The sequence below is a fragment of the Pan paniscus genome, chromosome 5, assembly GCF_029289425.2.
Source record: "Pan paniscus chromosome 5, NHGRI_mPanPan1-v2.0_pri, whole genome shotgun sequence".
NCBI lineage: Eukaryota > Metazoa > Chordata > Mammalia > Primates > Hominidae > Pan > Pan paniscus.
In genome coordinates, this window is record NC_073254.2 from 72096105 (window position 1) to 72120108 (window position 24004).

A 24004-nucleotide genomic window follows, 5' to 3' on the forward strand; every position below is an offset into this window, starting at 1 on the left:
CTTTTAATGAAGAAATCTTTCAAAAGGGACAGTTTAAAAGACTTAAAAGTAACACTTTGTCAAGAAGATTTTATGACAAAGATAAATTTCAATGACTCTTTACTTAATGTTCCTAAAAATCTGAGCTACCTAAAAACTCCTATGATTTTCTTAGGTAAGGGGGACTTACCAGTGGATGATAGTATTCAGGCTGTCTATTACTTTATGGAAAGTAACTGCTTTTAAGGGCAGCTTTTGTATCTATTTCATCTTCAGGAGTATCTCTTCTGATTTTTGAGAACAGTAGTTTGATTGCTGCACTTAGCTTTGCTTTTCTTAGTGTTGTAGTTGAAAATGTGTAACGTTCTTGGTAAAACTCAGAACTGCATTAAGGAAAAGATGGGAAGTTGAGCATTAGAATTGGTGTCACCAGGCCATGGTTGTCCTTTTGGCTTTAATACTTGATTTTTGTGTATATCCTTCCTTTCTTATAGGCTGAAGATAAATGGTTGCTTGAAGATTTAATGTTCAAGGTGGTTCAAAGAAAAATCACTTTGAAAGTCAAGTAACATATGTCATTGTTAGCTAAGCCTATTAATTAAAACTTATATTCATTAAAATTGCATTCAAATGGAAAACATCCTTTCTTAAAATTTAATACTGTTTATATAGTTAAACATCTTTCTATATTTATTATGTATTCATTACATGAAAAATTACTGATACCTATGGAAGAATTTTATTCAGTCACATATGATACTGTCACTTAGGATATTTTTGTAAAGTCAAACCTAACTACCTATAGTCATAAAACTGTTCTAACTTAGTTCTATTTCTTGATCAGTTTTATAGAGTATACTCCCAGAGGCATCCCGGCTTCTTTTGAAGAAGTAAGCTTAAGGTACCCAGAAAGTTAAGTAAATTTATTTCATAAAGCAAGTAGTTTAGATTTTTAGACTGGGTAGCTTTAAGTCATTTCATTCTTCTTGGTGGTGTTTACCATCAATTTGCAATGTATTTCTTGTTAAAGTTTCTATCTCTGAATTTATATGATTATTTTTACTTCTTAATTCTTAAGTGACAGATTTTAACATTAGCTTCTGTTTTCAATAGCATATCCAGGAGATATGATACATCTTTTAATAAACAATCTAAGGTAATTATTAAATCAGTACATGATACATCTTTTAATAAGCATAATCTTCTAAAGTAATTATATAATCAGTATAAATATCTTTCATTATTTTCATAAAGATCATAGAGCATAGTGATTCTGAAGTGGCTTGCTTTTATATTAGGCCAAAAAATAGAATACTCAAAGCACAGTAATAATTAGTAACTGAACCATGGAACTGAGGTTTGACAATACATTTCTCCGTATCTCTAAGCAGGCTTTACATGCGTCTTCTCGTTTGTCCTACCTTCCCCCTCATTATCTTTCCTCTCTTCTTCTTTCTCTTTCCTTCCCTCCTTGCTTTCTAAGTTTACTTAGTTGTTAATGTTCCCTAAGAGCTTAAATCCTTTAATCCAAAATGTTGGTATTAATGTGCACTAAGAAAATCAGTATTTTTGGTAGCAGTTTAAATTGCTTCTCAACAATCCTTTTATTGGTACCTAACTACAATAGAGTATGATAAGTGCTTTAATAATTAACTATTACAAAGTATGCTAAATGCTTTTATAAAAATATATTCAAAGTGCCAGAGGGGAAAGATCTTCTGTTGAAGAGGGAGCAGAAGAGAATGCTTCATATAAGAAGTGACATTTTAATTGGGTTTGAAAGTTGAGTAGGAGTTTCCCCTGTGCCTGATGTAAGGCAGATTAGGCAAAAGGAGCAGCATTCATTCAACATCAACAAATAATAATTGCGTGAGGATTGTATTCCATTTACTGTTCAAGACACTGGGAATATAATGATGACTAAAACTAGTGAGACTTCTACCTTCATGGAGCTGATATTCCAGTGGGGAGACAGACTGTATTAGTCTGTTTTCATGCTGCTGATAAAGACATGCCCAAGACTTGGTACTTTATAAAGAAAAAAAGGTTTAATGGACTCACAGTTCCATGTGGCATAGGAGGCCTCACAATCATGGTGGAAGGTGAGAGGCACGTCTTACATAGCAGCAGACAAGAGAGACAATGAGATCCAAGTGAAAGGGGTTTCCCCTACAAAACCATCATCAGATCTCGTGAGACTTACTCACTACCACGTGAACAGTATGGGGGAAACCGCCCACATGATTCAATTATCTCCCACCAGGTCCCTCCCATGACACGTGGGAATTATGGGAGCTACAGTTCAAGATGAGATTTGGGTGAGGATAGAGCCAAACCATATATCGCAGATAAACAAGTAAGTGTAGTGAAATAAAACTATGGCAGGATAAGAGAGAAGAATGAGACTTGTGGAGGTGACTCTATTAATTTAAATAAGGTTGTTTGGTGTGTTTTGAGGAACCCTAGTCCTGAGAGATCTATGAAAAATGGATTCTGGGGACAAATTAGTTTGAGAAACGTTACCCTATTAAGTTCTGCTACAAAGAAACTTAGGTAATTGTGGATTAAAGCCAGTTAAACAAGTTATTAGACAAGAAAACCCCCGATCATCACTAGGATTTTGTGAGCTAAAGTTCCAAAGAGCACATTGCAGGAGAAGCTGGACCAGAGTATGAGGATCCAGTGGCCAGGTAGGACAGGGTAGGAGCCTTTGAATCATGATGAAAAGTTTGTGCCCCAGCCATGCCAGGATTAGATTTGGCTTTTAGAAAAGGTACTCTTGTGGCAATGTGGCAGCTATCTTGAGTGAAGAAAGTATAAATCAAGAAGCTTTCCAATAAAAAAGAGAATGATGAAGGCTTCAAAAATGGAGAGAAAAGGGTAGATTTTAATGACATTTGGAGGTAGAATTGACTCAGATAACTTTGTTTATAGATAATAAAGAGTCAGAAAAATTCTTGACATATAATGTTTTAAAGAAATGAAAGTACATCTTCAAGAGAGGGAAACTTGGCCCTGATCTTCCAGTCAGTGAAGGTCACAGCAAGGCAGCAGCAGGCTAAGCTGTGCTGAGTGTGTGAGAAATGGGAGCAAAGTCGTATGTTCAAAAATGTGCAAGACTTGGCATCTCCACCACATTTTTCTTTCACCTTTGAAATATGGGAAGGTTAGAAATGGAGTGGAAAAATATCAGCCCAGTCTAGTTTTGAAAGATTGAGTTTTTTAGGAAGAAGCAAGCTTGTTATCACTTTTAAATAAGACAAAACATGACCTTGAATTAGATTAGCCACATATCTAATTGGTGAGTACAGCATATCTAGCTGTACAGCGCTCTGCTCACCAAAGCCAAAGATGGGCAGGTGGCTGCATTCTGCTGCCAGGTAATCATCTGAACCTCGCTGGCAGGCATTGAAGCAAAAGAGAGAGAGGAATTTGCGGCTGGCTGGAAATATTAAGAGTATTAGCAAGAGGGAGGAAGTGTGGCTCAAAGTTATAAAATGTTGTGTGTGTATAAAAAGAAGAGAGTTCTATTTTTGTATATGTATGTGTTATAAATAGACATACCTATTGCATTTCCCACCAGTGTTCTGTATCATCTATGTTCCGTCACTGATTAAATCAGAAAAATATCACCTTATTTGCTTTTTGCTCCTCAACCGCAAAGAAGTCTTTGGTGAGGTGCTTTACTAGAATTGTCTTACAGAAAAAAAAAAAATCAGTAATTCATCTTGAGGATGAAATAGTAGATGAAGTATAATTAATGCTTCTAGCAAACTTAGCAAATACAAATATGAACTTTTTGTGAAGATGAAAACTGCATTGCTTTTTTTTTTTTTTAAAGACAGGGTCTCATTCTATCACCCAGGCTGGAGTGCAGTGGCATGGTCAGGACTCACTGCAGCCTCGACCTCCCCCACTCAAGCGAACCTCCCGCCTCAGCCCCCCAAGTAGCTGGGACTACAGGCATGTGCCACCATGCCTGGCTAATTTTTTGTATTTTTATTAGAGACAGGGTTTCTCCGTGTTGCCTAGGCTGGTCTTGAACTCCTGGACTTAAGCAATCCACCTGCCCTGGCCTCCCAAAGTGCTGGGATTACAGGTGTGAGCCACCACACCCAGCCTATTTTTAAAAACTGTAATATTCTTACTGGTGGACTTTATTCAACTGATAGAGAATAGTTAAAAATAAAGAGAGGCCAGGCATGGTGGCTCACACCTCTAATCCTAGCACTTTTGGAGACCAAGGCTGGTGGGTTGCTTGAGGCCAGGAGTTTAAGAACAGTCTGGCCAACATGGCAAAACCCCATCTCTATTAAAAATTCAAAAATTAGCTGGGTGTTATGGTGCGCATCTGTAATCCTGGCTACTTGAGAGCTGAGGCAGGAGAATCACTTGAACCCGGGAGGTGGAGGTTGTAGTGAGCCGAGATTGTGCCACTGCCCTCCAGCCTGGGTGACAGAGTGAGACTGTCTCAAAAAAAAAAAAAGTCTAAAAATATATAGAGTTTAAAAATACGAATTACCAAAATATTGTAGTTTGATGTCACTACTACTCACTTTTTCTTTCTTTCTTTTATTTTTTTCTGAGTTGGAGTCTTGCTCTGTCACCCAGGCTGGAGTGTAGGGTTGCAATCTTGGCTCACTGTAACCTCCACATCCTGGGTTCAAGCGATTCTCCTGCCTCAGCCTCCTGAGTAGCTGGGATTACAGACACGCACCACCACACCCAGCTAATTTTTGCATTTTTAGTAGACATGGGGTTTCCCCATGTTGGCCAGGCTGGTCTTGAACTCCTGACCTCATGATCCGCCTGCCTTGGACTCCCAAAGTGCTGGGATTACAGGCGTGAGCCACCATGCCTGTCCACTACTCACTTTTTCTTAGCCTTTTGATTACTGACGAACTAGATTAGAACAGTAAGTGGATTGTTACACTTGACATTTTGTACTTTATCTGGAAATACTGACATTAAAAACTAAGTCATACTGCCATTTGTATAATATTCTTAGATCTTTATATGAGTTTTTTCTTCAAATAAAAATTGTGTTTTTAAATGTCTTTGATATGACTGTTCAAAATGTTTAATATTTTTCTAAAACAGATTTAGGAAACTTCTGGCCCCAGCATCAGAATGGACCCTTGATTTGGTTTCCTCTGACCTTTGGAAAACTGTTCTTTGTTATTATTGCAGTATGCAAGAGGACCTCATAAGGTGCTCTGGTTCTTTCAGAATGGAACATGAAAACTGGAGAGTTAGTGTCAGTGCTCATTGAAACATCTTTTGTGAGCTGTGGGTTAGACTTTGATGCTTACAAGCCACATAAATAGCAAGCCATGGACTCCATTTACTTACCCCATTTCTCTGGCTTTCCACATTTTTCTTCCTATTCTTGTTTTTTGTCTCTTCATTATATTTCTTCCTCTTGATGGGTTTCCACCTCTATGTAGTATGTGTTTTCCTGACCTATTCTATTTCTGACCCTCACTCTGGGCAGTCCTGGCCTGCCATCTTGGGAAGCTATCTTTTTAGGAGCCAAGACCAGCTTGTGAGGATGGAGGTCTGGGCTTTCAGAAGCTATGCTGCAGAAACAAACACAGGCAAAAAGTACTCTTGCCTAACAACATCTTCATTACTTTGTGGAGTATTTCAGTTTTTTCTTAATACGTTTTTTAAAATTTTTATTTTAGATTCGGGGGGCACAGGTGCAGGTTTATTATATGGGTATATTGCATGATGCTGAGGCTTGGGCTTCTAATGATCCCATTGCCCAAGTAGTGAACATAGTACCTGATAGGTAATTTTTCAAGTCTTGTCTCCTTCCCCCCAGTTTTAGAATCCCCAGTGTTTATTGTTGTCTTTTTTGTGACCATGTATAACCAATGTTTAGCTCCCATTTTAAGTGAGAACATGAGGTATTTGATTTATTTTTTCTGCATTAATTTGCTTAGGATAATGGCCTTCAGCTGCATCTGTGTTGCCATACAGGACATGATTTTGTTCTTTTTTTATGGCTGCATAGTACTCCATGGTGTATAAGCATCTTGTGGAAATTTGACCCTAAATTATTCTGTTTCACGCAGTGTACCTTAGGCATCTGTTCTTGGATTTTGGTGTTCGCCAGGTTTGTAATTTTGATCCTATATCATAAGCTGAATTTTAGTGTCTTGGTCATACCTTAATGCTTCATTTCCTTCACCTGATTTTTAGTTTGTATTTCCTGCCTTGGAGTCATCCAACCCCCTCAGCAAGTTGTATTAGTATCAACATCAAAATAGAGTTACCTGCAGAATATCTTAATACAGTGCTTAGTGGTGATGTTCATATTGGAAAAATTTAACAAAACAAAGTGCAGAAGAAGTGTCAGGTTGCAGTCCATATACAAATTCTAGAACATCAGAATCACTTGGGAAGATTTTGATGTCAGCAAAGTGTGCATCTAACAAGTCCTAACTCTAAGAGACATGAGGTATCATACTCCTGTTTCTACACAGAAAATATCTGTTTGTTAATCATATTGTTTAGTGGCTACTACGTGATATTTTGGGTATTTTACATTTATTTTATATGATAGGTTTGTTTTTCATATTGGCATTTTCCCGAGTTTTAGAACTAGTTATTTAGGAAATCAGTTGGCAGGGGAAGGGGTTGAGTGGTAGCTCATGCATTATTTTAAGACATTGGAGGACAGGTTCCTCTTGAGTATTTTCATGCAGAACATCTGATTTTAGAAATATTTTATAGCCATTAAGTGGGAAATGCTCCTGTCTCCAAATCTGACCACTTACCATCGCCGCTGATATTGCCACCCTGGTCCATGGATCTACCATCTATTCCCTGAATTCCTGTAATGAGCTCCCTGTTTCTACCTCTGTCGTTTCCAATCTGTTCCCAGCACAGCAGGCAAAAATGAACCCTCTGTAAATGTCAGTTCACTTTAGTCCTGCACATAGAATATTGTATTAGCTCCCCATTTTACTCAGAGAAAAAGTCAAACTTCATTCCTTGGTCCATCTTTTCTTTTCCTATATCTCTGTATTATAGATCATAATCTGAAACGAAACTATATATTCATTAGTTGGATTTTTTGGAGTAATGTTTTATGTTTTCTACCTTAATTTTAAAAGCATGTAAGTTATCTTCCTTTAAAAGAAAGATTATTAATTTGTATGTGATTTTTAAAATTCTTTCTGCGGTTAATGGCCCTCACCCTCAGGAGACAGATACTCCAATTTTAGTATATTTCCTAATTTCTGAAGTGAAGATAAAAGTATCTACCAATAATACTTGTTTACCTCAGAAACCTCTATTGCCTTTTTTTCTCATCACACCTTTACTTATTTATAGAAACCTTCATCTATCTCAAATATGCTGGGACATGATTAAAGTTCTTTAGGCTATCCTGATCATAGTTGAATGACTTGTTTATAGATTTGCAAGCAGATTTTAAATAAAAATTCATCCTAATAAAATAAAACAAAAATAAAAGTAAATTATTTTTGTTAAGGAAGAGCCCTCTCTGCGAGTGGGGTCAGGTCAGGGGAAGATTGTAGTGTGATTAATTTAAATTTAATTTTTTTATGGACCCTAAAAATTGAACCTAAAATTTGCAATACATCTGTTTTTCTCACATTCTGTGGCTTTTATGTCAGTTTTCTTTAGTAAGTTTTTTACATGTGTGGATTACCCAACTAAAATTTTTATTAATATGATTTATTATTTCTTCATAGCATGTTTCCCAAACATATACATACTAGATTGTATGTATGTATGTATATCATGTTACATATTTACTTTTTATATGGTTGAGCTTTTTTATTTCTGTGAATCCATTTCTTCTTCAGGTAATTTATGGGATCATCTAAAGCTTAAATTTATGTTTGAAGTCTTCACTTCTCCAAAATTCTAATTCAGATATTAATATATTATTATAGATGTTTGTCAGTAATTATTTGCAAGTTTATCTCATCGCAATTTGAAAATCTGTGTGAAGAGCATCAGACAACATGAACTCAGTGTTAGCGTTACTTGGAAAACTTGCAGAATAAATTTAAAAATGAAAAAAGTCTCATTTTAAGTTGATTTTTTATATTTTGCTCTAATAATTCAAGAAAAGTAGACAGGCCAGATAGGCAGACTGGCAGAAACCTGGCCTCTGTGGTTGGGTGGCGTTTATACAGGTCTTTCATATATGATTTAATAAAAGGTGACACGAAATTCAGAAATGTAATCTATAAGACAATCAGAAAAGCAATTTTTGAAGCACATTCTTGTCAGTATTGTATAATGCCTGTTCTGTAACTGTAATTTTTTTGTGTGTATCTCTCAAATGACATTAAGCTATATTCAATAATGAGGATAGCAAGAATTTGAGACCCCATGTTCATTTCTTTTTGTGACAGGAAGATCAGCCTTTTAAAACATAAAAAAGGAATAGAAATTAACATTTCTCCAGAATTATGTTTCCATTCATTTGAGGTTATCTCTTAATTCCAGCATTTTACTGCATTTGATAAATAGGCCAAATATGTGTTTTATTTATTTGAGGGCTTGGGGGAGGCAATGAAACTTTACAAATTTCAACTGGCATTGCTGTCTGCTGATAAGGATGGGAGTTTGCACCGCTCTGAAGAGATTACATGAAGTAGAATTGGAAAGCAAATTGTATTTACAAAAGATAGGATGATGTTCCTAATAGGTGTTCAGAATACGCTATTCACTCTCATATTCTGCTGAGCTTTGCTAGAAATAACTTCATTTCAAAAAGGACAAATCTGACTGAAGGTAAAAGCATTCCCTCTTCACAGATACTTGTCCAAAAGGGTTTACATTAAATTTTCCTGATGGGCACACAGCAGTATTTTATGCTGTATCTGTATAAACCATTGATGTGGAAAATAAATATCTAAATAGTATACTTGATTGCTTCATGCACCAACCATTAGATTACTAGATTTCTATCTACAGTTTTTGGAGAGATGTTGCAATACGATGTTCTGACAATAACTGTCAAAGTCATCATACCAGGATCCATTTTCATCTTGCTGTTGAGGTAAAGTTACAAAAATGTACAGTTGGTAGGTCAGAAAGATCACTATCTCTTGTCATCTGTGGTTTAATGCTGACCTAAACCACTACTGTATAACGTCAGAATTATCACAGTGTCCAGGCTGCAGAAGTACAACATGCTACATGATTTATTGCATTTCCTGTCTGGAATGAAGATTATGAAAAGGCCAACAGCTGTGAGCTACAGTGGTTTAGAAGAAAACTTAATTTCTAATTTTTATTTGTCTTTTTCCTCATTCATTTTAGATTTTGGATTTAGTAAAGGGGACACATTACCAGGTAGCCTGTCAAAAATACTTTGAGATGATACACAATGTAAGTATTTTTTTTAACTTTATATCCTAATTATTTGTCTTTTGTTACTGTGTCACATTCAGGGTTTTTAGTTGCAGCAATGGAAACCACTCTAGCTATTTTCAGCAGAAAAGGGGATTGCATGGTATTAAGTAACTTACAGCATTTATTGAACGACCAGACAACTAAGCTTGGATGCTGCAGAACCAGGAATATTTTGTAACTAGGAGAAGCTACATCATGAGAAAATCTTTACTACAGCTGTCACCCACCACTCCATATCTAGGGATGAGCCCAAGGGTCAATAAAGTTTTTCTGTAAAGAGCCAGAGTGTAAAAACTGTAGGCTTCATGGTCCATATGGTCTGCGTCACAGCTACTCAACTCTACTGTTGTAGTGCAAAAGCAGCTGTACAAAATACGCAAATGAACAGGTATGACTGTTGATCCAATAGAACTCTATTGATAAAATTAGGTAGTAGACCCAGTTTGACCCACGGGCCTTGATTTGCCAACCTCTAGACTAGATCTGGAATCTTTGCCACAGCTGCCTAGAAGAACCAAGGCTCTTGCCATCTTCCATGCAGAAAATCTGATCCTTGTACTTGTGGCTGCCACCTGATGTTACTGTAATCCACTTCCCAAGTCTCATACTTATCTGCATGGCAAAACCTAGATTGCATGTGGACCCCTAACTATACACGAGTCAGGGAAATGTGTTTGGTTTTTATCTTGCCAGCTTCCTTAGTACAAAAAAGCCTGCTTGATTATTAGAGTAAGAGTGGAATGACCCAGTCTGGCACAGAATAGATTTTGAAGTGTGTAAAGCCAATGTCACAAACTCAGAGGCCTACAGAGATTGGGCATATAGCCCAAAAAAGTGAAGCTGCCTGAGATTAGTACCACAGAGTATAGCAGAATTATGGTGCACTAAACATGTTTGCCCTATTAGAGGCATTCACACTGACAAATTGTGAGGCCCTCTGCAGGCCAACAAAACACATCTCCAAGTCCAATTCAGTCCTCTGTCCCCTAGTTTGCATCCACTGATCCTGAGCCTGGATTTCTAACCTGGGAAAGACATCCAAGAACGGACTTTGGAGATCCTTGTACTTCTTGAAACATTTTGTCTCTAAGTACATATGTGTATTTTTCCATAGTCCATGTTATTTATTAAAGATCCATGACCCTCCCAAAAAGGAAGTTGCATTTGTTGAAATCATCATCAGCTACCATGCTAAAGTTTTACAATGATTTTTATGTTTTTTATTTGGTTGTTACAAAGTAGTTTTTCTATTATGGTTATATAATTGCAGAATTTCTTACTTGATAAAATATCTCATAGGAAAAAGATATTTTATAATATTACCAATAATAATTAAAATAATAATAGTAATACCAGCCAATATCTATGGAACCCTTAATGCAGCGGTCCCCAACCTTTTTGGCACCAGGGACCAGTTTCATGGAAGACAATTTTTCCATGGTTAAACAGGGGCTGGTGGGAGGGCACATTAGATAATCACGAGAAGCACGCAACCTAGATCCCTTGCATGCAGGGTTCACAATAGGGTTCACACCCCCATGAGAATCTAAGGCCACTGCTGATCTGACAAGAGGTGGAACTCAGGCAGTGATGCAAGTGATGGGGAGTGGCTGTAAATACAGATGAAGCTCCACTCACTCACCCACTGCTCACCTCCTGCTGTGAGGCCCAATTCCTAACGGGCCGCAGACTGGGTTGGGAACCCCTGCCTTAATGTATACCAGGCACAGCACTAAAATTTTTGAATGCATTAGCTCTTTTGATTGACATGACAGCAAGATACTATATGTATATTTCCCTGTCTATGAATAAAACTTAGAGAAGTTAAACAATCTGTGTGGGGTCACACTACTTATAGGGGATAGAACTTAGATTTAAATTCAAGCTGTCTAACTCATCTAAAGCTTGTTATCATAACTATGACTGTACTGTTCTATGATATTTGGTACTAAATTTGTGATAATGACAGCAGAGGTAATTGGCATTTTCCTGTTTATCTTCATAGCATGGTAAACAGGTAGGGACTCTAACTTGCCTTACATACTGTAATTATTAATGGAAGATCTGGAGCTAGAGCCCCAGTCTGTTGTGGGTCCTGTCCTCATTCTTCTATACCTAACTTTTGAAAGTATTATTCTTATTTAAAAGCTTTTTTTAAAACAAAACTCAAGGAGTAAACATCAAGAAAATAGCAACAACAAAATCTCATTAGTTTTATCACACTAGGAATCTCGCCAGATAAGCAATGTTTGGCAACACCAGGTTTATATGAGTCACTCTCTCGGAGACTGCATTCTTTAATTTGGTTGCTCCGCTTGAGAGTTTTAATTTCCTATTGTTCTTTAATCATCTGTGGATGCTTTTAATTAAGAGGCCTCAGAATTTTCACAAGTGAGGTCTATTATCCAACCTCTTTTTATAAAAATAAGATATGAAAATTAGATTTAAACATTGAGTTTGTGGCATAATCACCAAAAAGTAAAGAGTGGTTTTTATTTCTCAAATCTGCTTTTGTAATATCTCTCCTATTGATTATTCCCTCAACTATTGCCACTATTGCCAATTTTTAAAACTTGTTTTAGATTAATGAAGATTTTGGAAAGACATATATCTAAATCCCCTCACATATAAAAATAGTCTAACTTAAACCACACTTAAATCAACAAAATAAAAAGGCTGTTTGTATTCACTAGATCTCTCACTGTGGACTTTTAGATGTGAATATCCTCCTTCATTTATATTTTTTCTAATTTAATTTAAAAATAGAATCTATTTTTATTGTCAGGTTTCTGCCATCCTACCCCTCCCCCAAATAAAATCCTATGTTTATTTTCCCAAGGCCTCTGTGATCAAACTTACTTAAATGGAAGTTTTGAAAATAAACCAGTTAATTGATACCATTTGCAGCAGCACTATGATAGTTCCATATGGCTTTTTTGGTAATAGCAGCTGCCTCATTATAAGCTGTCATTGCAAAACCTCTTGATTAAAACCCAAATATCCCATAGGTAAAACAATATTGCTTTCATTCCTTCAAAATCTACATTTGCAGTGGCAGAAATATGAGACCCATGTTTGTGTGAAGGTCATTGTGTGCAGAATGTGCTGATTCCAAGCAAATGTTTGAGAGAGATTTATTTAGTAGATGTTAAAAGCTGGCCTGCTTGAAACCTGTTTTCCTCTGTATTTTTAGGGTCAATGTTTAAAATAATTTTATACCAATAGTATATTCTTTACTTTCTGCATGTTCCATGTATAAATGAAAACACTAGGTCATGTGTAGATTAACCACAGAATTTTAATAGAAAATAATGTTTTCAGAGGTAGACCTCTTTGGACACTGAGTAACTGTGGGTACTTATTTTCCAAATGGCTGAGCATAATTTTTCCCCACCATATAAATCTCTAGAGAAATTTTATTAAAACCTATCACACATTTTCCTGCAATCTTAAACAGGATATATGTGATACAATTAAGCCCTTTTATAATAACTCAGGGTCATCATTATGGATATCAGTTAGAATGCTGGACTAGAAGCCACCATCATCTCACTTGGATCACTGCAATAGCTTCCTAACTCGTTTCCCAGCATCTACACATGCCCCATTCCAATTCTTTCTCCTCCACACAGCTGCTGGAGTGACCTTTAAAACAGAGAAATCTGATCATTTCAGGAACCTGCTTTTTAAAACCTTCAATGGCTTCCTATTTCTCTTAAGATGAAATCTAAAATTTATAATGTATCCTCTAAAGGCCTCCACTCCACCCACCTTCCTCTAGACTCCTAAATTTGTTTCAGGTCCTTTACAGGACTTTGGACCTGAAACACTAGGACCAAGCTAGTGTGGTAGAATGCAAATGCTTCACAGAATTTTCCCATCTCAATACATAAAATAATTCACAAAACACAATTTTTTAAAATCATCAACCACAAAGAAAAACATCAGCAATAGTAACCAAAAAAGAAAACAGGCAAGGAAAGAAACAAAAGAGTCACAGTAGACAAAGTCATGAAAATGCTCACTTAATATTTCCAGAGTAAAGGAAATAGCTGCTGACTTGAGAAGAAATAAGTGAAATGGAGGATTTAGATGTGGATACCTCTATTTCTCTATTCCTTTTCCTAATTTAATTTTAAAGTGAAGATTTCCATTCTGTTTAGTTTATACTCTTCCCCTTCCCCCCACATACAAAAAAAACCCCTAAGTTTATTTTCCTAAACAAGACAAAAGGAAACAGCCATATACACTTCCTTTAAAAATGAAAGTGAAAGAAACAGAACACAAAGAACTCATCCTAGAAGAAAATAGAATTCTATAAAAAGGAAACTTCATCATTTCATTTTGCTATCAAGCAACTTAGTAGATCACAAAGAGCTTCACAAAATGAGTTAAGGACAATTGCAGATCAAGAAAAAGGAGAAACAGCATCACAGAGCCATGGCACAAATCCTCACTTCAAGGCCCTTGCCACTGTTTTAGTGGTTAATAAAAAAAGATTAATTATCTCTGAAAAAAAGGCAGCAGCCCCAGTCAGGGGCTTATAGATAAAATCCCCATCTCCCTGGGATGGAGCACATGGGGGAAGGGGCAGCTGTGGGTGCAGCTTCAGCAGACTTAAACGTTCTTGCCTGCCAGCTCTAAAGAGAGCAGCAGATCTCCCAGCCTAGCATTCGAGCTCTGTTAAGGGACTGCCTCCTCAAGTGGGTCCCTGACCACCATGTCTCCTGACTGGGAGACACCTCCCAGCAGGGGCCGACAGACACCTCATACAGGAGAGCTCCGGCTGGCATCTGGTGGGTGCCCCTCCGGGACGAAGCTTCCAGAGGAAGGAACAGGGCGCAATCTTTGCTGTTCTGCAGCCTCCACTGGTGATACACAGGCAGACAGGGTCTGGAGTGGACCTCCAACAAACTCCAGCAGACCTGCAGCAGAAGGGTCTAACTGTCAGAAGGAAAATTAACAAACAGAAAGGAATACCTTCAACATCAATAAAAAGGACATCCACTCAGAAACCCCATGCAAAGTTCACCAACATCAAAGACCAAAGGTAGATAAATCCACAAAGACTGGGAGAAACCAGTGCAAAAAGGCTGAAAATTCCAAAAATCAGAATATCTCTTCTCCTCCAAAGGATCACAACTCCTCACCAGCAAGGGAATAAAACCGGATGGAGAATGAGTTTGACAAATTGCCAGAAGTAGGCTTCAGAAGGTGGGTAATAACAACCTCCTCCGAGCTAAAGGAGCATGTTCTAACCCAATGCAAGGAAGCTAAGAACCTTGAAAAAAAGTTAGAGGAAATGCTAACTAGAATAACCAGTTTAGAGAACATAAATGACCTGATGGAACTGAATAACACAGCAAGAGAACTTCATGAAGCATACACAAGTATCCGCAGTCAAATTGACAAGCGGAAGAACAGATATCAGAGATTGAAGATTAACTTAATGAAATAAAGCAAGAAGACGAGATTAGAGAAAAAAGAATGAAAAGGAATGAACAAAGCCTCCAAGAAATAGGGGACTATGTGAAAAGACCAAACCTATGTTTGATTGGTGTACCTGAAAGTCACTGGGAGAATGGAACTAAGTTGGAAAACACTTCAGGATATAATCCAGGAGAACTTCCCCAACCTAGCAAGACAGGCCAACATTCAAATTCAGGAAATGCAGAGAACACCACAAAGATACTCCTCAAGAAGAACAACCCCAAGACACATAATTGTCAGATTCACCAAGGTTGAAATGAAGGAAAAAATGTTAAGGGCAGCCAGAGAGAAAGGTCAGGTTACCCACAAAGGGAAACCCATCAGACTAACAGCGGATCTCTCTGCAGAAACCCTACAAGCCAGAATAGAGTGGGAGCCAATATACAACATTCTTAAAGAAAAGAATTTTCAACCCAGAATTTCATATGCAGCCAAACTAACCTTCATAAGCGAAGGAGAAATAAAATCCTTTACAGACAAGCAAATGCTGAGAGATTTTGTCACCACTAGGCCTGCCTTACAAGAGCTCCTAATGGAGGCACTAAACATGGAAAGGAACAACTGGTACCAGCAACTGCAAAAACATATCGAATTCTAAAGACTGTCGACACTATAAAGAAATTGCATCAACTAATGGGCAAAATAACCAGCTAGCATCATAAGGACAGGGTCAGATTCACACATAACAATATTAATTTGAAATGTAAAGAGGCTAAATGCCCCAGTTAAAAGACACAGACTGGCAAATTGGATGAAGAGTCAAGACCCATCAGTGTGCTGTATTCAGGAGACCATTTCACAGGCAGAGACACACATAGGCTCAAAATAAAGGGATGGAGGAATATTTACCAAGCAAACAGAAAGCAAAAATAAAATAAAATAAAATAAAAAAAGCGGGGATTGCAATCCTAGTCTCTGATAAAACAGACTTAAAACCAACAAAGAACAAAAGAGAGAAGGGCATTACATAATGGTAAAGGGATCAATGCAAAAAGAAGAGCTAACTATCCTAAATATATATACACCCAATACAGGAGTGCCCAGATTCATAAAGCGAGTTCTTAGAGATGTACAAAGAGACGTAGACTCCCGCACAATAATAGTGGGAGACTTTAACACCCCACTGTCAATGTTAGATCAACGAGACAGAAAATTAACAAGGATATTCTGGACTTCAACTCAGCTCTGGACCAAGTGGACCTAATAGACATCTACAGAACCCTCCACCCCAAATCAACAGAATATACATTCTTCTCAGCACCACATTGCGCTTATTCTAAAATTGACCACATAATTAGAAGTAAAACACTCCTCAGCATATGCAAAAGAATGGAAATCTTAACAAACAGTCTCTCAGACCACAGTGCAATCAAATTAGAACTCAAGATTAAGAAACTCACTCAAAACCGCACAACTACATGGAAACTGAACAGTCTGCTCCTGAATGACTACAGGGTAAATAATAAAATTAAGGCAGAAATAAATAAGTTCTTGAAACCATTGAGAACAAAGACACAACATACCAGAATCTCTGGGACATAGCCAAGGCAGTGTTTAGAGGGAAATTTATAGCCCTAAATGCCCACAAGAGAAAGCAAGAAGATCTAAAGTCGACACCCTAGCATCACAATTAAAAGAACTAGAGAAGCAAGAGCACACAAATTCAAAAGCTAGCAGATGGCAAGAAATAACTAAGATCTGAGCAGAACTGAAGGAGATAGAGACACAAAAAACCCTTCAAAAAATCAATGTATCCAGAAGCTGGTTTTTTGAAAAGATCAACAAAATTGATAGACTGCTAGCAAGACTAACAAAGAAGAAAAGAGAGAAGAATCAAATAGATGCAATAAAAAATGATAAAGGGAATATCACCACTGATCCCACAGAAATACAAACTACCATCAGAGAATACTGTAAACACCTCTACACAAATAAGCTAGAAACTTTAGAAGAAATGGATACATTTCTGGACACATACACCCTCCCAAGACTAAACCAGGAAGAAGTCAAATCCCTGAATAGACTAATAACACGTTCTGAAATTGAGGCAGTAATAGCCTATCAACCAAAAAAAAGCCCAGAACCAGACAGATTCACAGACAAATTCCACCAGAGGTACAAAGCAGAGCTGGTACCATTCTTTCTGAAACTATTCTAAACAACAGAAAAAGAGGGAGTCCTCTCTAACTCATTTTATGAGGCCAGCATCATCCTGATTCTGAAACCTGGCAGAGACACAACAAAAAAAGAAAATTTCTGGCCAATATCCCTGGTGAACATCGATGCAAAAAATCCTCAATAAAATACTGGCAAACTGAATCCAGCAGCACATCAAAAAGCTTATCTACCATGATCAAGTCAGCTTCATCCCTGGGATGCAAGGCTGGTTCAACATACACAAATCAATAAACATAATCCAGTGCATAAACAGAACCAATGACAAAAACCACATGATTATCTCAATAGATGCAGAAAAGGCCTTCAACAAAATTCAACATCCCTTCATGCTAAAAACTCTCAATAAACTAGGTATTGATGGCACATATCTCAAAATAGTAAGAGCTATTTTTTGACAAACCCGCAGCCAATATCATACTGAATGGGCAAAAACTGGAAGCATTCCCTTTGAAAACCAGCACAAGACAAGGATGCCCTCTCTCACCACTCCTATTCAATACAACATTGGAAGTTCTAGCCAGGGCAATCAGGCAAGAGAAAGAAATAAAGGGTATTCAAATAGGAAGAGAGGGAGTCAAATTGTCTCTGTTTGCAGATGACATGATTTTACATTTAGAAAACCCCATTATCTCAGCCCAAAAACTTCACAAGCTGATCAGCAACTTCAGCAAAGTCTCAGGATACAAAATCTCTGTGCAAAATCACAAGCATTCCTATACACCACTAATAGACAGAGAACCAAATCATGAGTGAACTGCCATTCACAACTGCTACAAAGAGAATAAAATACCTAGCAATACAACTTCCAAGGGATGTGAAGGACCTCTTGAAGGAGAACTACAAACCACTGCTCAAGGAAATAAGAGAAGACACAAACAAATGGGAAAACATTCCATGCTCATGGATAGGAAGAATCAATATCATGAAAATGGCCGTAATGCGCAAAGTAATTTACAGATTCAATGCTATCCCTATCAAGCTACCATTTCTACATTTCTAATTTCTACACAGAATTAGAAAAAACTACTTTAAATTTCAAGTGGAACCAAAAAAGAGCCCACATAGCCAAGACAATCCTAAGCAAAAAAAAAAAAAAAAAAACAACGCTAGAGGCATTACGCTACCTGACTTCAAACTATACTACAAGGCTACAGTAACCACAACAGCATGGTACTGGTACCAAAACAGATATATAGACCAATGGAACAGAACAGAGGCCTCAGAAATAATGCCACAGATCTACAACCTTCTGATTGTTGACAAACCTGACAAAAACAATCAATGGGGAAAAGATTCTCTATTTAATAAATAGTTTTGAAAAAACTGGCTAGCCATATGCAGAAAACTGAAACTGGACCCCTTCCTTACACCTTATACAAAAATTAAGTTGGATTAAAGACTTAAACGTAAGACCTAAAACCATAAAAACCCTAGAAGAAAACCTAGGCAAAACCAATCAGGACATAGGCATGGGCAAAGACTTCATGACTAAAACACCAAAAGCAATGGCAACAAAAACCAAAATTGATAAATGAGATCTAATTAAACTAAAGAGCTTTTGCACCGCAAAAGAAACTATCATCAGAGTGAACAGGCAACCTACAGAATGGGAGAAAATTTTTGCAATCTATCCATCTGACAAAGGGCTAATATCCAGAATCTACAAAGAACTTAAATTTACAAGAAACAAACAATCCCATCAAAAAGTGGGCATAGGATACGAACAGACACTTCGCAAAAGAAGACATTTATGTGGCCAAAAACATATGAAAAAATGCTCATCATCACTGGTCATCAGAGAAATGCAAATCAAAACTGCAATGAGATACCATCTCATGCCAGTTAGAATGGTGGTCATTAAAAAGTCAGGAAACAACAGATGCTGTAGAGGATGTGGAGAAATAGGAATGCTTTTACACTGTTGGTGGGAGTGTAAATTAGTTCAACCATTGTGGAAGACAGTGTGGCGATTTCTCAAGGATCTAGAACCAGAAATATCATTTGACCCAGCAATCCCATTACTGGGTTGTACCCAAAGGATTATAAATCATGCTACTGTAAAGACACATGCACACGTATGTTTATTGCGGCATTGTTCACAATAGCAAAGACTTGGAACCAACCCAAATGCCCACCAATGATAGACTGGGTAAAGAAAATGTGGCACATATACAACATGGAATACTATGAAGCCATTAAAAAGGATGAGTTCATGTCCTTTGCAGGGACATGGATGAAGCTGGAAACCATCATTCTCAGCAAACTAACACAAGAACAGAAACCAAACACTGCATGTTCTCACTCATAAGTGGGAGTTGAACAATGAGAACACATGGACACAGGGAGGGAAATATCACACACCAGGGCCTGTTTGGGGGGGTGGTGCTAGGGGCGGGATGGCATTAGTAGAAGTCCCTAATGTAGATAACAGGTTGGTGGGCGCAGCAAACCACCATGGCATGTGTATGCCTATGTAACCTGCACGTTCTGCACATGGACTCCAGAACTTTAAGTATAATTTAAAAAATATTAATTAAAATGAGGATTCATTAATGATATGCACATACCTTAAATATTATATCTTAAAGTTAAGTCATTTAAATGCCATTTATTAGTTAGGGCAGGGTCTTTTGAGTATCGTTTAGTGTTTGGAATTTGATTTTATCTTTCTTTTATAAACTATACCCATAATACAGCATCAGCAATTTCCAGTTTGGATTCCTTAAAGTAGAAAAGGAACTTGATATATGCAAAGCAATAGGATCTTTCTCCCTCTCCTTCTGTGACTTTCACCTTTTTTTTTAAGTGACTTGCTTTTCTTGACTCTTTAAAAACATTTTATTTAGATTTCATAGAACAACTTTTTTTTACATTCATTTTTATTTACTTTTCCCGTAGCAACCCTATGACCTAACACTGTTATCTCCATTTCATAGATGGAGAAACTCAGACTTTAAAAAGATTACCCCATTTTGTGCACACTGAAGTCTAATAAATGTATTGCTAACTGACAACTTGAAGCGATGTATAGAAAATGCCAAGATATTATTATAGCATAAGATACTAGGTTATTTTTGCATGAAATAATACAACTATGTTTTTCTAATCTTTGTAGCCAAGTTTATCTCTAGAAATAAAATTTATAATGGAGATATCATTATCAGTATGATTTTGCATACAATCTCTTAAAACAGATTTCAGAGCAACTAATGATCTAGTCAGAAGGCCTGAATTTTAATTCAGACAAAACCAGTTACTAATTCTATGACCTTGAATAAACTATCTATTCTCCTTAGGCCTCTGTACATGGAGGAGATTGAATTTAATGGATTCCCCAAGGTCTTTCTAATCTCTGATTCTCTGTTTACAAACTATTTTACAAACTGTAAAGCCTTCTGATTAAAATGTATTAGACAATAAACATACTTTTTGTGAAACACATTGCAAAATGCAAAATTTATATTGGATTTCCCAGTTTTTAATGAATTGGGTGAAAATTGAATGTAATAAAAAAGTTCATAAATGATTCCATTGTTAATAAAAATTATAAAACATTTCAGAAACATTTTGAAATCAAGCAGCTAAGTTAAAAAAATAAAGCAAAGATAAAAATTTGTTCTTAATGATCTATAACTCTTAAAATCAGTCTGTATACTATCCATCTGTTACACACTGGAATTACTATAAAATTAGCCTAACATGTATTAACAACTAGCAAAAGAGAATCAGAGATTCCTAGGGTGCTTAAATAAGTATTACCAGAAAAGACTCATGTTTCTGTCTGTTGGTCCGTCCACCAGTAGGGTTCATTCTAGACCACGGCAGCAACCTCTTTTTCCCTGGCCAATTCATTTTAATCTACTAAAAGATTATACATAGCTTTAATCATACCACGTCTCTTTTTAAGGGTTTTTGGTGACTCTGTGTTGCCTAGAGAATTAGGTCTTGACCACTTACCCTGATTTTCAAGGCTCTCTCAGGCTGGCCCCTGCCTGTCTTTCCAACCTCATTCCTTATTGTCTCCTTGTATGTGCCTTTCATAGTAGGCTATGTGAACTATTTAATATTTGCTTTCCCAGGACATTCCCTCTTTACCTTGCTCATGTGGTCCTGCTGCAAATATTGCCTTTCCCCTCATCATCCCAGCTTTTCACTCTCTCCATCTTTCCAGACGCAACTCAAATAGCACTCCTCTTACAAAGCCTTCCTTGATCTCCTCAGCCAAAATTTCTCTCTACTGTGGAGTGTAATAGGCCTTTATCTGTGACCCTCATCAGTTCTCCATTCTTGGTAGAGGTTTTTAAGTATATGACTTACTGGGTTGGAAATTTGAGTTAGTCAAATGTATTCCTGTATGCTGAATAGCGAATAGTTTATAACACAGTCTTTTATATAGTAAGGCTTTAATTAAATATGCAAAATTATCACTGGTATACACTATTTCTGGGTTCACTTCACCAAATATTTATTAGATACCTACAGTGTGCAAGTCACTTCAGTACGAAGAGTGAGACGTAAAAGGATTAGTTAATACAAGACAGATGAACAAAAGAAATGGAATAACTTCTCAGTTTCCAAAAACTTGATAAATGAAAATACCACCCAAGAAACCAACAGTCACTCACTCAAGCAAAATGATATTTTTGTTGTCAACTCCAACTGCAGAAGGCGAGAAGGCAGGGATTTGAGACTGTGGAAAGTGAAACTGAATATAAGGAGAGATTACTAGAGTGCATAATTTGAAATGATACTCAAAATTAAAGTTTAATGATAGTATTTGAGAAAAAATAACATAAGTTATGAACCAGGCATGTTTGTATTCAGTCACAGTGAAATTTACAAGAAGAGATTTTCTGTAAAAAGACCAAGGAAAGGCCAAGATTAGAATGAAGAATTACATTGATTTAGGTTGCTTTTTCAGTTTATATCATACTAAATGAGTGCATATGCCAGACTTACAAGTCAGCTCTAAAACACAAGTGGTATCAGGGACCAGTATCAAAATGATCAAAAATGATTTTACGATCACTTAAAAACCCACAAATATTTATTGGCCTACAATGTGGTAGGCCTTTTGCTTGGAACTGGGGATACAATAATGAATCACACAGGTCCCTAACCTGTGCCTCACTAACATACAATGTCATTCACACACACACACACACACACACACACACACACACACACACAGGTTTGTATTCCAAACATATTTTTATAGTTTTCTAATTTTTTGTTTTGACGTAATTGTCAATCAGAATTGGTAATGTTTTGGGTATTGCCAGAATTGAGGGCTTGGTGTAGATGGGAGGTAGCAGGTGGGAGTTGGGGGCTGGGGAGGTGAGAGAAAGGTGTCTAGTATGCCCCAAGGATGAATGGTGATACCAATCACTGAGAGCAAAGGATGGGATGGGGAGAGGGGAAAGGATACGTTTCCTGTTGGGTTTGAGCTGCCTTTGAGCCATCTTAGATGTTGAGTAGGTGTTGGATATGGGACTGAAACTAGATAGGGAACTGGAGCCAAACACAGAGGCTCAGACTAGAAATATAAATGTGGGAGCCATTTAGGTTTGGGTAGTGGTTGAAGCTCTCTTTGAATGAAATGGTGTAAGTAGCTGATTAAGTGTTAGAATGCAAACAGCTAGAATCCATGTTTCAGGTATTAAGTTTTAAACAAGTACTAAAACAGCTTTTGAAACTCATATATTTATAGCTTTGCCATGTATTAATGCAATATAAATTTCCTTCCTTTACAGGTGGATGATTGTGGCTTTTCTTTGAATCATCCTAATCAGTTCTTTTGTGAGAGCCAACGTATTCTAAATGGTGGTAAAGACATAAAGAAGGAACCTATCCAACCAGAAACTCCTCAACCCAAACCAGGTGTCCAGAAAACCAAGGATGCATCATCTGCTCTGGCCTCTTTAAATTCCTCTCTGGAAATGGATATGGAAGGACTAGAAGATTACTTTAGTGAAGATTCTTAGGCAGTTTTGTAACCCTTTTTCCTCAATAGCCTGTTTCCTGTTTTTAAGATTTTGCCTTTGTTGTCAAAAAAAAAGGGTTTCACTCTGTCACCAAGGCTTAGTGCAGTGACACAATTACAGCTGATTGCAGCCTCGACCTTCCCAGCTCAAGTGATCCTCCTACCTCAGCCTCCCAAGTAGTTGGGACCACAGGTGTGCACCTCATATCCAGCTAATTTTTTTCAATTTTTTTTTGTAGAGGTGAGGGGTCTCCCTGTGTTGCCCAGGCAGATCTCAGACTCCTGGGCTCAAGCGATCCTCACACCTCAGTGTCCCAGAGTGCTGGGATTACAGTTGTGAGCCACTGTGCCTGGCCTTTTTTTTTTTTTTAACCTTTTTGTTTAACTTCTCTCTTCACTGCATCCCAATCCATCTACAGGCATGCACACTTATTAGGAAAGGAGGTTTGAGGTAACAACAGAGACTTTCACTATATTTTGCTTTGACAGAAGGAAAAAGGAGGAATTTCTATTAAAATCTGTCACTTGAGTGATGTCATTTAAGTCCTATTTTAGGAGATAAAAACAGCTTTGGGGACTGGTTAAAGTCCCCCAGAAACTACAATAAAGAACAACTTTTGTTTTAACTCTTAATCACTTTGTAATTTTGACTCAATCCTTTTCTGGACCATTTTTGTTAATAAATATCAAAGTGTACATGACAGTGTCTGCATATAATTGGGAGAGTCTTATGTCGTAACAGATTGGATATTACTTCAGTTTTAAAATGGTAATTTGGAGTATCCAACACACTGCTGATCACTAATGAAGATTTTAAACTTTTCTTTACCTTTTTTTAAGAGTTGACCTATTTGTGGTTATTCTACATCAGGCACCTTTGAGTGGCACCAGACCCTCCTGAGTGAACTGTGACTTGGGAATTAAAATAAAGTATAGCCAGTTATATTTATTAAGGAATAATAGGGATAT

The 24004-nt window shown here is 37.1% G+C and overlaps 1 protein-coding gene across 3 annotated transcripts in view; it reads left to right on the top strand.

The window, feature by feature from the left end:
* The window catches only part of PRIM2 (DNA primase subunit 2), a 427261-nt gene extending 403530 nt beyond the window's left edge, over nt 1-23731 (top strand). For all 3 annotated transcript variants that reach the window (XM_063604933.1, XM_055113695.2, XM_055113696.2), the window contains 2 exons: nt 9292-9360; nt 22806-23731. In XM_063604933.1, coding sequence (XP_063461003.1) covers nt 9292-9360; nt 22806-23036 — 300 coding nt within the window. In that variant the 3' untranslated portion in view covers nt 23037-23731. The remainder of the gene's footprint in view (nt 1-9291; nt 9361-22805) is intronic.
* Nucleotides 23732-24004: the final 273 nt, after the last annotated feature.